We start from the raw sequence: 17,029 nt of genomic DNA on the forward strand, positions 1-17,029 counted from the left end.
GTTGGCCAGGCTGGTCTCGAACTCCTGACCTCAGGTGATCCACCCGCCTCGGCCGCCCAAAGTTATAGCGGGCCACTTTGGCAGCTGGCTTGTGATAGAACCCTTGGACAGGTGCTTTGTGCCCAAGTGCTTCCCTCCTCCCCCGACCCAGGCTCTTGACATTAATTTAGTTGGGTATGCCAAGATAATTCCAATTCATGTAATCAATTTTTATATATCCATTCTACATATGCTAGATTTGTTAACTCTTAGTTTGGATTAGAGTTAAAGGGAGAATCAGTAGATCAGCAGTACCTGGAAGATTTCTTGCTTTTGAGCATCCAGACCAAGAGTTTTTTTTTATTTTAAAAAAAGTTTGCCTATTTATTTGTTCATTTGTTTGTTCATCCATTTATTAATTCATTCTGTGACCTCATTCTTGGTCTTATTTAGCAAAGCTTTTCTCAAACTCAATCTCATGCTTTCCTCTAGGATGGAGACAGTATTAGACTCTGCTTCTAGTTATATATATTTTATTTATAAGTGTTATAGGAACCTTGACATTATCATAACCAGAGAGGGTTAGAGATCTGGGCCTCCAAAGTGGTTAGATGAAAGTGGGAATTGAAAGGGAATTAGCATGTGTGCCCACTATAGCAAGATTGTGAGAGTTGTTGAGAGTCAGCTGCCAAAGAATGGTAGGAAAGATGTGAGTACCTTATGGACTGTCGGTTGGAGTTGGTACAGCATTAGACAGCTGAGAAGGAGGAGAATCTTGGTGTCCTAAATTGTCCCATTATGGCATGGAATGTCCCATTATGGCATGGAATGAAAAACAGGTACTTCCTGGGGTTATATTTTCTACCTTCTAACTGGTCTCCCTGTTTCTATTCACGTTCCCCTACAGTTTATACTGCAACGTAACTGCCAGAGTTGTTCTTTAAAAATATGTTAGATCATGTTACTCCTGTGCTTAAAACCTTCCAGCGACTCCCATCTCATGCAGAACAAACACTAAAGTTCTTACAAAGGCTTACAAGTTTTATGATGTGGCTTCCTGTCACCCTGTAACCTTCAGTGACACTGGTTTTCTTGCTTTTATTCAGTCATTTCAGGTATGCTCCTGCCTTGAGGCTTATGTTGTTTCTTATGCATGGGATGCTGTGCCTGATTAGCTTTGTCACTTCCTTCAGGCCTTTTCTGAAATCTTCTCAATGAAACATACCTTGACTACAGTATTTACTTCTGCCTTCTTCCTTCCCCTCACCAACTTAAAACTGGGTGCTCCCACAGGGCAGTGGGGAGTGGAGAATGAGGAGGGATTGGTTAATGGGTACTGAAATACCATTAGATAGAATAAGATCTAGTGGTTTTATAGCACAACAGAATGACTATAGCTAACAATAATTTATTGTATATTTTGAAGTAGCTAGAAGAGAAGATTTAGAATGTTCTCAATACAAAGAAATGATAAATATTTGAGGTGATGGATATTTCATTTACCAAGGTTTTCTCATTACACATTGTGTGCTTATATCAGAATATTACATGTACCCCCTAAATATGTATAACTATTATACATCCATAAAAAATGAAAATAAAATAAGTACTGCATGGGAAATTTAGAAAAAGACTGCTGTCTCTGGAAATTGACTGTAGCTGCTACCAAGTTGTCTTCTTTTCAGTCTTTGCTTCTTTAAGTCATTGGTTTCCTTTTCTAAGTCTGGGTTGAAAGGAACTTAGGTCATAGCCCTGTGTTCCCCAGATGCAGGAAGGTTGATAAATCAAGCATCCATCATTTTACACTCACAGAATGGAGGACAATCTGTCTCTACATTCCACCTAGGGGAAGGGGATTATGAGGCAGAACAGAGAAGGAAAAAAATAATCCCACAATTGTCTGTAACCCTGCCATTTACTTCTTTTGGGATACCTATTAGCAGTAGATTAGAGTTTTTCCACCTCTCTCCCATGTACTCTTAAGTACTCACAGATACTTTGGGTCTCTTTTTTTTCCCTGACCTGCATTCTAGAGAGATTTCATCAGTACTGGCTTGCGACTGTTTTCTTTTGAATTCTTTCTAACATATATCCTCTCTATTGAGGTTTTCTTTTTTCATTGGCAATGTTTTTGTGTGATTTTATTGTGGTGAAATATATATATATAAAATATAAAGTTTACCATTTCAATTCTTTAAGTGTACAACCCAGTGGCATCAAATACATTCACAATGTTGTGCAGCTGTCATCACAATTCATCTCTAGAACTTTCATTATCGCCAAAAGAATCTCTGTCCCTATTAAATAGTTACTCCCCGTTCTGCCTCTACCCAGCCCCTGGTAATCTCTATTCTACTTTCTGTCTGTATGAATTTTCATATTCTAGGTACCTAATATAAATGGAATCATAACATTTGTCTTTTTGTATCTGGCATATTTCACTAGCATAGTGCTTTGATGATTCATCCATGTTGTAGAATGTATTAGAATTTCATTCCTTTTTAAGGTTGAATAATATTCCATTGCACTTATATAGACCACATTTAAATTTTCCATTCATCTATTGATGGACACTTGAGTGTTAATAATTTTCGTTTGCAAGTTTCCTAGTTGATTCTATTGCATATCATCGTTTCTTGTTTTATTTGTGCTTGGTTCTGTTTCATACTTTTTCCTTTCTGAAATGGAAGTGATTCTTTTCATTTCTCTAAGCATCCTAAACATTTAAAAATGTTTATCAGGCCATTTCATAAAGTTAATTTTATCTGAAAAGGATTTACAGATGGCCCCCAGCGTATGATGGTTTGCCTTAAGATTTTTCCTCTTTACAGTGGTGCGAAAGTGATACGCATTCAGTAGAAACCATACTTTGGGTACCTGTACAAACATTGTGTTTTTTACTGTCAGTACAGTGTTGAACAAGTTATATGAAATATTTAACACTTTATTATAAAGTACACTTTTTGTTAGATGATTCTGCCAAACAGTAGGGTAATATGAGTGTTCTGAGCACATTTAAAGGAGGATAGGCTAAGCTATGGATGTTTGGCAGGTTGGGTGTATTAAATGCATCTTTGACTTCATGGTATTTTCAACTTACAATGGGTTTATGAGGATGTAACCCCGTTGTAAGTTGAACAGCATTTGTGTTATTTTTAAGCCTTTTAACATAATAGAGTCTTCATGCATTGTAGAATTTTGGTTTTCAGAAGTGGATGATTTTGTTTCCCCTCTCCGTTTTTCCCTCTGAGCATATCTGTCTAGTGCTTGAGCAGTTACTGCTATCTGTCCCCTAACCTCCAGTGTGGAACCAGGTCCTTCAGCAGCATTTTAGAGCTTCTTCCCCACAGTGACATTGGGGCTGTGGTAGATTCTGACCCTTGGCTGAAGTGGGGAGGGGGCTGCTTAAGGTCCAGTCTCCTTAGTCCTGCAGCTTGCTGAAAACCATAGTCCTAAATGAGGTTTAATAGCAGTTGGTGTTGTGCCTCATGTTGGCTTTCTTTTCCAAAACTTCATCCAGTGAATCTGGCCTTGGTTCCCATCTCATTTTGAGCACTTTTTCCCTCCTTGTTATCCCCCTAAGTTCCTAGTCACCAGCGCTGGCTTTTGACTTCAGAGTCTAGAAGACCTGTGATTTCACCGTCGTTCACTGCTGTGTTTTTGTTGTTGTCATTGTTGTTCTGTTGTTGCTGTACTGAGATATTTATTTTATTTTGGATCTCAAAAATATTTATATTTTACCTATAATTGCTGTGTCTTTGGAGCTGAGGAAATATGTCAAAATAAGAATTTACTGAGCTATTTTGATAAGACATCTGTAAAAAATATAAAGTACAGTATAAAATCTAGCTGATTTTGACATTTTATTCTAGAAACTCTTTGCTTAATTGTAAGCAATGAAAATTAAAGATTGAGAGTCAACAATAGCTACCATTTATTAAATATCCTATATACTAATCATTTTATTTGGTACTTCACACTTAACCACATCACACTTTGGTATCCCAGATTCATAGTGGAATTATCCACTTATTCCTGATGAGGAAGGCAAGGCTTTGAGAGTTCAAATACCTTTACTAAAGTAGCATAGCTAGGAAGTGAGGAAACTAGCAGTTGAGGCCAAATTATCATAAGTCCTATGTCTTAGAACTGTAAGATAGGAACAATCTCAGTTTTTTATAGATCTTAATGATTAAAGTAGCCAAAGACCTAATAGATGAAACTCCAAGGAAATTATATTTTACTTTCTCTTGCATATCATTTCTGCATTAATCTTACTAAAACACAACACTCCTTTAACATCGCTCATGTTTCCCTATTTCCATAGTGTCAAATTTAAAATCTCACAGCCTTGCAGTGAGTGCAGAGGTCCGGATCCACAGCCCCGACTTGGGCGGCTGCAGCCTCACTGGTGCAAGGCTCTTGCCTACTCCTTGCCCCCCAAGAGCCCAGGGAGGCCCAGGTCCACAACCCTGACTCGGGCAGCTGCAGCCATGCCCAAAACGGTGGGGCTGCTACCTGTAGCTCCTGGCCCTCTGGAGCATGCAGCCCCTGCTGTGCTCCCTCACAGCCTGGGGCTGGGGCTCTAGGTCCTTGCTGGGCCCTGGCCAGTGTCCAGGGCAGGGGCAACGTCTCCCCGAGCTCCCTCGGTGGCTCCAGTGCTCAGGGGCGGCCCAGAGCTCCCCCTCACCTGGCTTGGGGCCCTGCCCAGGATGGGCATCTCTAGGAGTGGATCGCAGGCCTTGGGCCGGCCATTGGGAGTGATACTGTGCAGACCTATATGGGGTAGACCCTGGGGATGCGACCCTGGGCATGTGACCCTGGGCGGGCCTGTGCAGACAGCCTCCTCCAGAGGCGCAGGAATCCAGTGCTCTCTGTGAGGTGGGCATGGTGACTGCACTGCTGGCTGATCCCCGAAGTGGGCACCACTCTCACTTCCTGCCCCTGGCCCCTGAAGCGTGGCTCCAGCACTGCCTCCTCCCATCACCCTCCCTGCAGCAGTGGCAGGAGAGAGCAGTGACTTGGGGAGAGTTTCTGGAGCTGCAGAGGCTCCGGGCCTGGGGCTGGGTCCTGCCTGGCTGTGTAAGGGTGAGGGCAGTGCAGTCAGCCGCCTCCTGGAGGTAGGGCACGAGAGACTCACCACAGCTATTGCTGCTCCTGCAGCCACTCCTGCCTCCACCGCCCACGCTTCCCCACTACAGATGGCCTGCTGCCATCAGTAGCATGAATTCTCTTTAATATGCCTTGCTCATTATTTTTTCTGTGCCACTTTTTATAGCATAGTACGGTCTTTAGGACTCTCTCTCCACCTGCTTGCCTTTCAGATGCAAGCCTCTTCTAGTAACTTCACTTTCTTCATGAATCTTTATCTGTCTGCAACAGTTTACAGTGAACCTTTTTAGAACATTAGATGTTATAGTTGATGTCACACATATAGCATCTATTTGTGCTTTATGTTTAAGTTTTGTTACTGAGATTGTGATTTCCCTGATTGTTTCTATACATCTCCTAATTATCTCCGCAGCATTCTTAAGATGTAGTATATGGAAATAACTTCAGAAATTGCAACTTTTAACCAGTAGCTTGAAGAAATAAAGGATGTCTTCTCATTCAATTTGAATTTGTGTAGCAAGTCATCATGACTTTCTTATGACATTTATCATTAGCTTCCTCTTTTTCATCTGAGAAGATCAATATGATCTATTTCAAAAAATGAAAGTAAATTAAACCACAGTTATTTTCCTGCTCCCATCTTCCCTAAATACTCAGCATGCTGATCACCACAATATTCGGGGTGGGGTGAGAAAAGTGAGTCTCTTGGGCAGTGTCTTACATGGCTGTTGGAGCCGGGTGCCTAATCATTGTGCTTTTACTTTCCGCTTTGAGAAATTGCAGGGTTATGGAGTTTCTCTTGTTGAGCTGTGCTGCTTTGTGGGAGGGGTGATGCAGGTAATATGAAACTTCTTACTCTCTCCACTGCGTCTATTCTGGGTTTTTTGCCTCAGTAGTGTGCTGAAACTTTTCTGCGGGGTTCCTAGACTCCCACAAAGGTGCTCTCGTCCACAAGTTGTTGTGAAAATTGATGCTTCTTGGGGGCATGTGACAATAGAAAGCACCTCTTCTGCCATCTTGCTGATACTACCTTTGTCACATTTTACTCTTAACAAGCCCTTGATGAAGGCTTTTATATTAATGAGCTTGTAAATTTGATGAATATAGATAATGCCATGGCATTATTTCAAGGTGACTTTTTGTGAGCTGTGGGGGTAAGTCACACAAAATAACACAGTAAAACCATGAGGCATAATCAGATAACTTATATATTCATCGATGCTCAATATTAATGCACTGAGTCATCTTTGAACACAGTGGTGCTTTGTCAGCTGCTTCTTGTGGAAACAAATAATACTTGATGCTAATTTTGTGGAATATATTTTCCTGGACTTTTTTTTTTCAGATGGACGATATTCCCCTTGGCTAATAAATGTGTATAAGTTACCTCAGTATATCAGTATATCAAATCTTTGGTCATATAAAGTATTTTATTAACCCTCAACATTGGTGTAGACATTATAGAAATATTATCAAGTTAGTCTTCCTGCTTTCAGTAACTTTTCTTTCAGGTTACTTGTGTTAAGATCTGGAATTTTTACTGTCTTTTGAAAAGGTCCTATGAGAGCTGGTCCCAGTCATACCAGCTTTTTTTCATCGTGGATGTGTGAAATTGTTTTCCAACTCAGTGACATCTTACATACTTTTCTCATTTGCAGGTGACACCATAACTCATTTTCTCCCTTTGCACACACTTTTCATGTCATGATTTTTTTGCATGTATTGGGCCTTGACACTTCTTCAGAGAAGAGTTTATTGATCTGCTTATTGTAAATTGTACACCACAGCTAAAAATCTTTCATTGTACCTGTATTAGTCTGTTCTCATGCTGCTAATAAAGACATATCTGAGACTGGGTAATTTATAAAGAAGAGATTTAATGGACTCACAGTTCCACGTGGCTGGAGAGACCTTGCAATCACAGTGGAAGGCAAAGGAGGAGCAAAGTCACATCTTTTTATTTATTTATTTATTTATTTATTTATTTATTTATTATTATTATACTTTAAGTTGTAGGGTACATGTGCATAATGTGCAGGTTTGTTACATATGTATACTTGTGCCATGTTGGTGTGCTGCACCCATCAATTCATCATTTACATCAGGTATAACTCCCAATGCAACCCCTCCCCCCTCCCCCCTCCCCATGATAGGCCCCTGTGTGTCATGTTCCCCTTCCTGAGTCCAAGTGATCTCATTGTTCAGTTCCCACCTATGAGTGAGAACATGCGGTGTTTGGTTTTCTGTTCTTGTGATAGTTTGCTAAGAATGATGGTTTCCAGCTGCATCCATGTCCCTACAAAGGACGCAAACTCATCCTTTTTGATGGCTGCATAGTATTCCATGGTGTATATGTGCCACATTTTCTTAATCCAATCTGTCACTGATGGACCTTTGGGTTGATTCCAAGTCTTTGCTATTGTGAATAGTGCTGCAATAAACATACGTGTGCATGTGTCTTTATAGCAGCATAATTTATAACCCTTTGGGTATATACCCAGTAATGGGATGGCTGGGTCATATGGTACATCTAGTTCTAGATCCTTGAGGAATCGCCATACTGTTTTCCATAATGGTTGAACTAGTTTACAATCCCACCAACAGTGTAAAAGTGTTCCTATTTCTCCACATCCTCTCCAGCACCTGTTGTTTCCTGACTTTTTAATGATCGCCATTCTAACTGGTGTGAGATGGTATCTCATTGTGGTTTTGATTTGCATTTCTCTGATGGCCAGTGATGATGAGCATTTTTTCATGTGTCTGTTGGCTGTATGAATGTCTTCTTTTGAGAAACGTCTGTTCATATCCTTTGCCCACTTTTTGATGGAGTTGTTTGTTTTTTTCTTGTAAATTTGTTTGAGTTCTTTGTAGGTTCTGGATATTAGCCTTTTGTCAGATGAGTAGATTGCAAAAATTTTCTCCCATTCTGTAGGTTGCCTGTTCACTCTGATGGTAGTTTCTTTTACTGTGCAGAAGCTCTTTAATTTAATGAGATCCCATTTGTCAATTTTGGCTTTTGCTGCCGTTGCTTTTGATGTTTTAGACATGAAGTCTTTGCCCATGCCTATGTCCTGAATGGTACTACCTAGGTTTTCCTCTAGGATTTTTATGGTATTAGGTCTAACATTTAAGTCTCTAATCCATCTTGAATTAATTTTCGTATAAGGAGTAAGGAAAGGATCCAGTTTCAGCTTTCTACTTATGGCTAGCCAATTTTCCCAGCACCATTTATTAAATAGGGAATCCTTTCCCCGTTTGTAAGATCAGATGGCTGTAGATGTGTGGTATTATTTCTGAGGACTCTGTTCTGTTCCATTGGTCTATATCTCTGTTTTGGTACCAGTACCATGCTGTTTTGGTTACTGTAGCCTTGTAGTATACTTTGAAGTCAGGTAGCGTGATGCCTCCAGCTTTGTTCTTTTGACTTAGGATTGTCTTGGAGATGCGGGCTCTTTTTTGGTTCCATATGAACTTTAAAGCAGTTTTTTCCAATTCTGTGAAGAAACTCATTAGCTTGATGGGGATGGCATTGAATCTATAAATTACCTTGGGCAGTATGGCCATTTTCACGATATTGATTCTTCCTATCCATGAGCATGGTATGTTCTTCCATTTGTTTGTGTCCTCTTTTATTTCACTGAGCAGTGGTTTGTAGTTCTCCTTGAAGAGGTCCTTTACATCCCTTGTAAGTTGGATTCCTAGGTATTTTATTCTCTTTGAAGCAATTGTGAATGGAAGTTCTTTCATGATTTGGCTCTCTGTTTGTCTGTTACTGGTGTATAAGAATGCTTGTGATTTTTGCACATTAATTTTGTATCCTGAGACTTTGCTGAAGTTTCTTATCAGCTTAAGGAGATTTTGGGCTGAGACAATGGGGTTTTCTAAATATACAATCATGTCATCTGCAAACAGGGACAGTTTGACTTCTTCTATTCCTAACTGAATACCCTTGATTTCTTTCTCTTGCCTCATTGCCCTAGCCAGAACTTCCAACACTATGTTGAATAGGAGTGGTGAGAGAGGGCATCCCTGTCTTGTGCCAGTTTTCAAAGGGAATTTTTCCAGTTTTTGCCCATTCAGTATGATATTGGCTGTGGGTTTGTCATAAATAGCTCTTATTATTTTGAGGTACGTTCCATCAATACCAAATTTATTGAGCGTTTTTAGTATGAAGGGCTGTTGAATTTTGTCAAAAGCCTTTTCTGCATCTATTGAGATAATCATGTGGTTCTTGTCTTTGGTTCTGTTTATATGCTGGATTATGTTTATTGATTTGCGAATGTGAACCAGCCTTGCATCCCAGGGATGAAGCCCACTTGATCATGGTGGATAAGCTTTTTGATGTGTTGCTGAATCCGGTTTGCCAGTATTTTATTGAGGATTTTTGCATCAATGTTCATCAGGGAAATTGGTGTAAAATTCTCTTTTTTTGTTGTGTCTCTGCCAGGCTTTGGTATCAGGATGATGTTGGCCTCATAAAAGGAGTTAGGGAGGATTCCCTCTTTTTCTATTGATTGGAATAGTTTCAGAAGGAATGGTACCAGCTCCTCCTTGTACCTCTGGTAGAATTCAGCTGTGAATCCATCTGGTCCTGGACTTTTTTTGGTTGGTAGGCTATTAATTATTGCCTCAATTTCAGAGCCTGCTATTGGTCTATTCAGGGATTCAACTTCTTCCTGGTTTAGTCTTGGAAGAGTGTAAGTGTCCAGGAAATTATCCATTTCTTCTAGATTTTCTAGTTTATTTGCGTAGAGGTGTTTATAGTATTCTCTGATGGTAGTTTGTATTTCTGTGGTGTCGGTGGTGATATCCCCTTTATCATTTTTAATTGCGTCGATTTGATTCTTCTCTCTTTTCTTCTTTATTAGTCTTGCTAGTGGTCTGTCAATTTTGTTGATCTTTTCAAAAAACCAACTCCTGGATTCATTGATTTTTTTGGAGAGTTTTTTGTGTCTCTATCTCCTTCAGTTCTGCTCTGATCTTAGTTATTTCTAGCCTTCTGCTAGCTTTCGAATGTGTTTGCTCTTGCTTCTCTAGTTCTTTTAATTGTGATGTTAGAGTGTCAATTTTAGATCTTTCCTGCTTTCTCTTGTGGGCATTTAGTGCTATAAATTTCCCTCTACACACTGCTTTAAATGTGTCCCAGAGATTCTGGTATGTTGTATGTTTGTTCTCATTGGTTTCAAAGAACATCTTTATTTCTGCCTTCATTTCGTTATGTACCCAGTAGTCATTCAGGAGCAGGTTGTTCAGTTTCCATGTAGTTGAGCGGTTTTGATTGAGTTTCTTAGTCCTGAGTTCTAGTTTGATGGCACTGTGGTCTGAGAGACAGTTTGTTATAATTTCTGTTCTTGTACATTTGCTGAGGAGTGCTTTATTTCCAATTACGTGGTCGATTTTGGAGTAAGTACGATGTGGTGCTGAGAAGAATGTATATTCTGTTGATTTGGGGTGGAGAATTCTATAGATGTCTATTAGGTCTGCTTGCTGCAGAGATGAGTTCAATTCCTGGATATCCTTGTTAACTTTCTGTCTCGTTGATCTGTCTAATGTTGACAGTGGAGTGTTGAAGTTCTCCCATTATTATCGTATGGGAGTCTAAGTCTCTTTGTAAGTCTCTAAGGACTTGCTTTATGAATCTGGGTGCTCCTGTATTGGGTGCATATATATTTAGGATAGTTAGCTCTTCCTGTTGAATTGATCCCTTTACCATTATGTAATGACCTTCTTTGTCTCTTTTGATCTTTGATGGTTTAAAGTCTGTTTTATCAGAGACTAGTATTGCAACCCCTGCTTTTTTTTGTTCTCCATTTGCTTGGTAAATCTTCCTCCATCCCTTTATTTTGAGCCTATGTATGTCTCTGCGTGTGAGATGGGTCTCCTGAATACAGCAGACTGATGGGTCTTGACTCTTTATCCAGTTTGCCAGTCTGTGTCTTTTAATTGGAGCATTTAGTCCATTTACATTTAAGGTTAATATTGTTATGTGTGAACTTGATCCTGCCATTATGATATTAACTGGTTATTTTGCTCGTTAGTTGATGCAGTTTCTTCCTAGCCTCGATGGTCTTTACATTTTGGCATGTTTTTGCAATGGCTGGTACCGGTTGTTCCTTTCCATGTTGAGTGCTTCCTTCAGGGTCTCTTGTAAGGCAGGCCTAGTGGTGACAAAATCTCTAAGCATTTGCTTATCTGTAAAGGATTTTATTTCTCCTTCACTGATGAAACTTAGTTTGGCTGGATATGAAATTCTGGGTTGAAAATTCTTTTCTTTAAGAATGTTGAATATTGGCCCCCACTCTCTTCTGGCTTGGAGAGTTTCTGCCGAGAGATCTGCTGTTAGTCTGATGGGCTTCCCTTTGTGGGTAACCCGACCTTTCTCTCTGGCTGCCCTTAAGATTTTTTCCTTCATTTCAACTTTGGTGAATCTGGCAATTATGTGTCTTGGAGTTGCTCTTCTCGAGGAGTATCTTTGTGGTGTTCTCTGTATTTCCTGGATTTGAATGTTGGCCTGCCCTACTAGGTTGGGGAAGTTCTCCTGGAATATATCCTGAAGAGTGTTTTCCAACTTGGTTCCATTTTCCCCCTCACTTTCAGGCACCCCAATGAGACGTAGATTTGGTCTTTTTACATAATCCCATACTTCTTGCAGGCTTTGTTCATTTCTTTTTCTTCTTTTTTCTTTTGGTTTCTCTTCTCGCTTCATTTCATTCATTTGATCCTCAGTCGCAGATACTCTTTCTTCCAGTTGATCGAGTCGGTTACTGAAGCTTGTGCATTTGTCACGTATTTCTCGTGTCATGGTTTTCATCTCTTTCATTTCGTTTATGACCTTCTCTGCATTAATTACTCTAGCCATCAATTCTTCCACTTTTCTTTCAAGATTTTTAGTTTCTTTGCGCTGGGTACGTAATTCCTCCTTTAGCTCTGAGAAATTTGATGGACTGAAGCCTTCTTCTCTCATCTCGTCAAAGTCATTCTCCGTCCAGCTTTGATCCGTTGCTGGCGATGAGCTGCGCTCCTTTGCCGGGGGAGATGCGCTCTTATTTTTTGAATTTCCAGGTTTTCTGCCCTGCTTTTTCCCCATCTTTGTGGTTTTATCTGCCTCTGGTCTTTGATGATGGTGATGTACTGATGGGGTTTTGGTGTGGGTGTCCTTCCTGTTTGATAGTTTTCCTTCTAACAGTCAGGACCCTCAGCTGTAGGTCTGTTGGAGATTGCTTGAGGTCCACTCCAGACCCTGTTTGCCTGGGTATCAGCAGCAGAGGCTGCAGAAGATAGAATATTTCTGAACAGCGAGTGTACCTGTCTGATTCTTGCTTTGGAAGCTTCCTCTCAGGGGTGTACTCCACCCTGTGAGGTGTGGGGTGTCAGACTGCCCCTAGTGGGGGATGTCTCCCAGTTAGGCTACTCAGGGGTCAGGGACCCACTTGAGCAGGGAGTCTGTCCCTTCTCAGATCTCAACCTCCGTGTTGGGAGATCCACTGCTCTCTTCAAAGCTGTCAGACAGAGTCGTTTGCGTCTGCAGAGTTTTCGGCTGTGTTTGTTATTGCCCTGTCCCCAGAGGTGGAGTCTACAGAGACAGGCAGGTTTCCTTGAGCTGCTGTGAGCTCCACCCAGTTCGAGCTTCCCAGTGGCTTTGTTTACCTACTTAAGCCTCAGCAATGGCGGGCGCCCCTCCCCCAGCCTCGCTGCTGCCTTGCCGGTAGATCACAGAGTGCTGTGCTAGCAATGAGGGAGGCTCCGTGGGTGTGGGACCCTCCCGGCCAGGTGTGGGATATGATCTCCTGGTGTGCCTGTTTGCTTAAAGCGCAGTATTGGGGTGGGAGTTACCAGATTTTCCAGGTGTTGTGTGTCTCAGTTCCCCTGGCTAGGAAAAGGGATTCCCTTCCCCCTTGCGCTTCCCAGGTGAGGCAATGCCTCGTCCTGCTTCAGCTCTCGCTGGTCGGGCTGCAGCAGCTGACCAGCACCGATCGTCTGGCACTCCCCAGTGAGATGAACCCAGTACCTCAGTTGAAAATGCAGAAATCACCGGTTTTCTTGTTGCTCGCGCTGGGAGTTGGAGACTGGAGCTGTTCCTATTCGGCCATCTTGCTCCGCCCTCGCAAAGTCACATCTTAATGGCAGCAGACAAGAGAGCATGTGCTTGGGAACTCCTCTTTATAAAAACCATCAGATCTTGTGAGACTCGTTCACTATTATGAGAACAGCTTGGGAAAGACCCGTCCCCATGATTCAATTACCTCTCACCGGGTCTCTCCCACAACACATGGTAATTATGGGAGCTACAATTCAAGATGAGATTTGGATGGGGACACAGCCAAACCACATCAGTACCTTTTCATTTTCATTTTAGATTTATTACTGTCCATGTCTGTCTGATTCCCTGTCCAGACCAAGAGATTTCTGAAGATAGTAATCCTGTTCATTTTTGTTCACTGATAAATTTTTGACAGTTGGCACAGGGACTGGCATTATAGTGGATGCTGCTTATGAAGTAGTCAGAGAGAATCCAAGCACCTTTCTGTTACTAGGTTCAGAATTCCTCTACCAGACTTAGAATTCCTCTGCTGACATTGTGTTGCAAGAAATACAATACCAATATAATGGAGTATGCATTAAACTTTTCAAAGTTTAATTGTGTGGGTTCCTCCCTGCCACAACCCCCCACATTTTTCCAGATCTTTTTTTTTAACCAAGGGTATGAGCAAACTTTCATGCAGAAAAATGTTAAAGGACATAAATAATTTAAAAAAATTAATCTGAGCGAGACTTGGGTAGTATCATGGGTTTTCATTGAAGGAAAAAAGCTTAGAGACTGTTCTTTAAAAAGTGTGTTGTAAGGATAGTATTATAAAAAGTAAAACTGAGAACTTACGCAGTAAAACCCAAATCTCTTTAATTCAGTTCACTTTCACTGTTGCAGTATATCATTATAAAAAGGTCTTTGATAATTAGATATACTTTTTATTTGCATAAATTTAAAATGTGAGTTAAACAAGTAAAAGACAGGAAACAGTTTGCTGAGATTTTTTTCAGAGATAATATGGCTGTCTTTTGTGGCTCTGGTTCTAGGCAGTATGAAACTGTGGTTCCACTTGAAGATTCTATTGTGACTGAGGTTACAGCAACTCTACAAGAATGGGCAAGTTTGTGGAAACAGTTGTATGTGGTAAGTAGTTGATTACTGGTTTATTGGATCATTAAAGTTTAGTGTACCAAGTAAAAATATTAACCTGTGCTAAGTATGCAGTTTTAGATTTCTGAATATTTGCAGTTTATCAAATGTATATTCTTAGTATTTACTGAAACATAGCAGACTGAGTTTTTTCAACCTGAGGAGCACACATTATTGTTCATATGCCTGTAGTTTCTCTACTCCAGTCGCTGGAATATGTTACATAGCACCAGGGATCTTAGCTGTCTTACTCATTGTTGTGTCCCCAGATGTTTTCATAAAACAGATAATTACAGAACAAATGAACCAACTTGAGAGTTATTTATTTTTATCTTTTGTGAACCTAATGGTGGATATAAAGGCCAATAAATTGTGTTAACAGTTTATAGCAGCTACTAAGCTTCAAGGATATGTCATATCTGACACTTTGCTGGCCCAATAAATTAATAGAAAATGTAATAGAAGCCAGGCATGGTGGCTCACACCTGTAATCCTAGTGCTTTGGGAAGCCGAGGCAGGAGGATTGCTTAAGGCCAGGAGTTTGAAACTACCTTGGGGACCACCATCTCTACACAAAATTAAAAATTTAGTTGGGTATGGTGGTGTGTGCCTGTAGTCCTAGCTACTTGGGAGGCTAAGGAATGAGACCCTGTCTCTTAAAAAAAAAAGTAATAGAAACCTAATAAAAAAGTAATAAAGTTCTCAGAAAACTTAGAAAGTAGAGAGTGATAAGATGTAGAAATAATCATAATATCTACACTAAAAATAAGTGACAGGGTTTGAACTCTGGACAATATGGAGTAAACACATTTTATTTTACTTCTACTAATACAACAAAAAGCCCTGGATAAAGCACATAATTCACCTCCTGGAAAACTCAGAAAGTTAGAAAAAAGAGAATGAACTGCCAAGGGATTTGGGGGCTCAGGATCAAATGAATTTTCTTTCTCTCTCTCTCTCCTTTTTTCCCTTTCCTTACCTTCATATATCCTGACCTGGTCTCTGGAGAGGCACAGAACTTGGAAATGCCAGTGGGTAGAAACCAACAAAGGAAAATTAGTGCCAAGGAAAGCCTGTTCTCTGTAGCCAGAGGATAGCCCCAAAAGACAGAAACTTTTTTAGTAATACTTTACTGTTCTCTAAGAGAACACACAATAAAAGCTGTATTTCTCTCCTACCCTAACAGGCATTTCAGCAGTGGCATCCATAACCAGTGCTGTTTTATACATACATCCTCCCCCTCCTACAGTAACAAGAGGATGCCCCTCTCCAGTGGAGACTGTAGAATGAACTGGAAAAATCTGGAAAAATGTGGGGGCGGGTGGCCGGGAGGAACTCAGAAAATTAGACATTCACCCCCTACCCTATAGTAATGAAGTGGTGCCCCACCTCAGCGGAATATGAAGTAAGGAGGAGGTAACTTTCCATGGAGAAACCTGTGGTTGGAACTCTTGACTTCTACTTTCCTTGTTGTGCTTTCCCCAGCTGAGTCTGTGGGCAAGACTCTGACTTCCACCCTCCCTTCCCCACTGCATTGATGAGGCAGACCCTGTGGGATAGTACCCTGTCTTCCATCCTTGCCCTGCTAAAATGAGGCAGTGTTTGTCCCCACCCAAACCCAAACTGAGGAGATAGTGGGGTGAAGTTATATCATCTACATAACACAAATGAGGGAAATTAGAAAAGCACTGCAGAGATTTTTATAACTAGATTTACATTCATCCACAGCTCATAAAGGTGAGAAGGTTGCAGTTTTAAGTAGGTTGACTACTTGCTAAAATAGATGATTTAAATAGGAACCAGAGTGTCATAGTACAATAATGTTCAGGATATGGTGCAGAATTACTTGTCGTATGAAAAATCAGGAAAATCTAAACTCAGCAGATGCTGATACTGAGATGACACAGATGTGGAATGATCGACAAGGACATTTAAACAGCTTTTGTAAAAATGCTTCAACAAGCAATTACAAACACTCTTGAAACAAACAAACATAGACAACCTTAGGAACAAAGTAAAAACTATAAAGAACCAAATGAAAATGATAGAACTGAAATATACAATAACCAAAATTAAAAATATATAAGCTCAATAGCAGCCTATAGAAATTATAGAGAAATGAATTGGTCAATTTGAAGATAGTTCACTAGAAATTCTCCCATACAAATAATGGAGAGAAAAATAGAAAAAATGAGCTCTGCTTCCAGAGACCTGTGGGACAATAAGATAAGATGTAACACTGTAGCCTCAGAATACTAGATAGAGAGGACAGGATGTGGCGTAAAAAAAAAAAAATTTTTTTCTTTTTTTTAAATGAAATAATGGCTGAAATTTCCCAGTTTGGCAGAAGACATAAACATCTTAGATTCAGGAAGCTTAGTGAACTCCAAATGGGAAAACCCCAAAGAAATCCATACTCAGACACATCATAGTCCAAATTCTGAAAATTAAAGCCAAACAAGAAATCTTGAAAGTAGCTAGAGGACATTTAACACATTACCTGTGACAACAATTTGAGTAACAGGTTTCTCATCAGAAAGTATGGCAGACAGGAAGTATCCCATCATTTTTCAACTGCTTAAAGAAAAAAACCCCCAAAAAACAAGCAGATTATCCTGAATTGTGTATCCAGCAAAAATATGCTTCAGGAATGAAGGGGTAATCAACCCATATCAGAAGGAGGAAAGTATGAAAATTTGTTGACAGGAGATTGGTTATAAAAGAATGACTATAAAAGGAAGTTGTTCAGAAAGAAAGGAA

At 40.3% G+C, this 17,029-nt stretch overlaps 1 protein-coding gene across 11 annotated transcripts in view; it reads left to right on the top strand.

Annotated features, from left to right (window-relative positions):
- LOC105480503 (dedicator of cytokinesis 3) overlaps nt 1-17,029 on the top strand; it is a 647,888-nt gene that overhangs the window by 215,287 nt on the left and 415,572 nt on the right. For all 11 annotated transcript variants that reach the window (XM_071091780.1, XM_071091778.1, XM_071091779.1 and 8 more), the window contains exon 5: nt 14,167-14,263. In XM_071091780.1, coding sequence (XP_070947881.1) covers nt 14,167-14,263 — 97 coding nt within the window. The remainder of the gene's footprint in view (nt 1-14,166; nt 14,264-17,029) is intronic.

Source organism: Macaca nemestrina, chromosome 2 (genome assembly GCF_043159975.1).
Source record: "Macaca nemestrina isolate mMacNem1 chromosome 2, mMacNem.hap1, whole genome shotgun sequence".
NCBI lineage: Eukaryota > Metazoa > Chordata > Mammalia > Primates > Cercopithecidae > Macaca > Macaca nemestrina.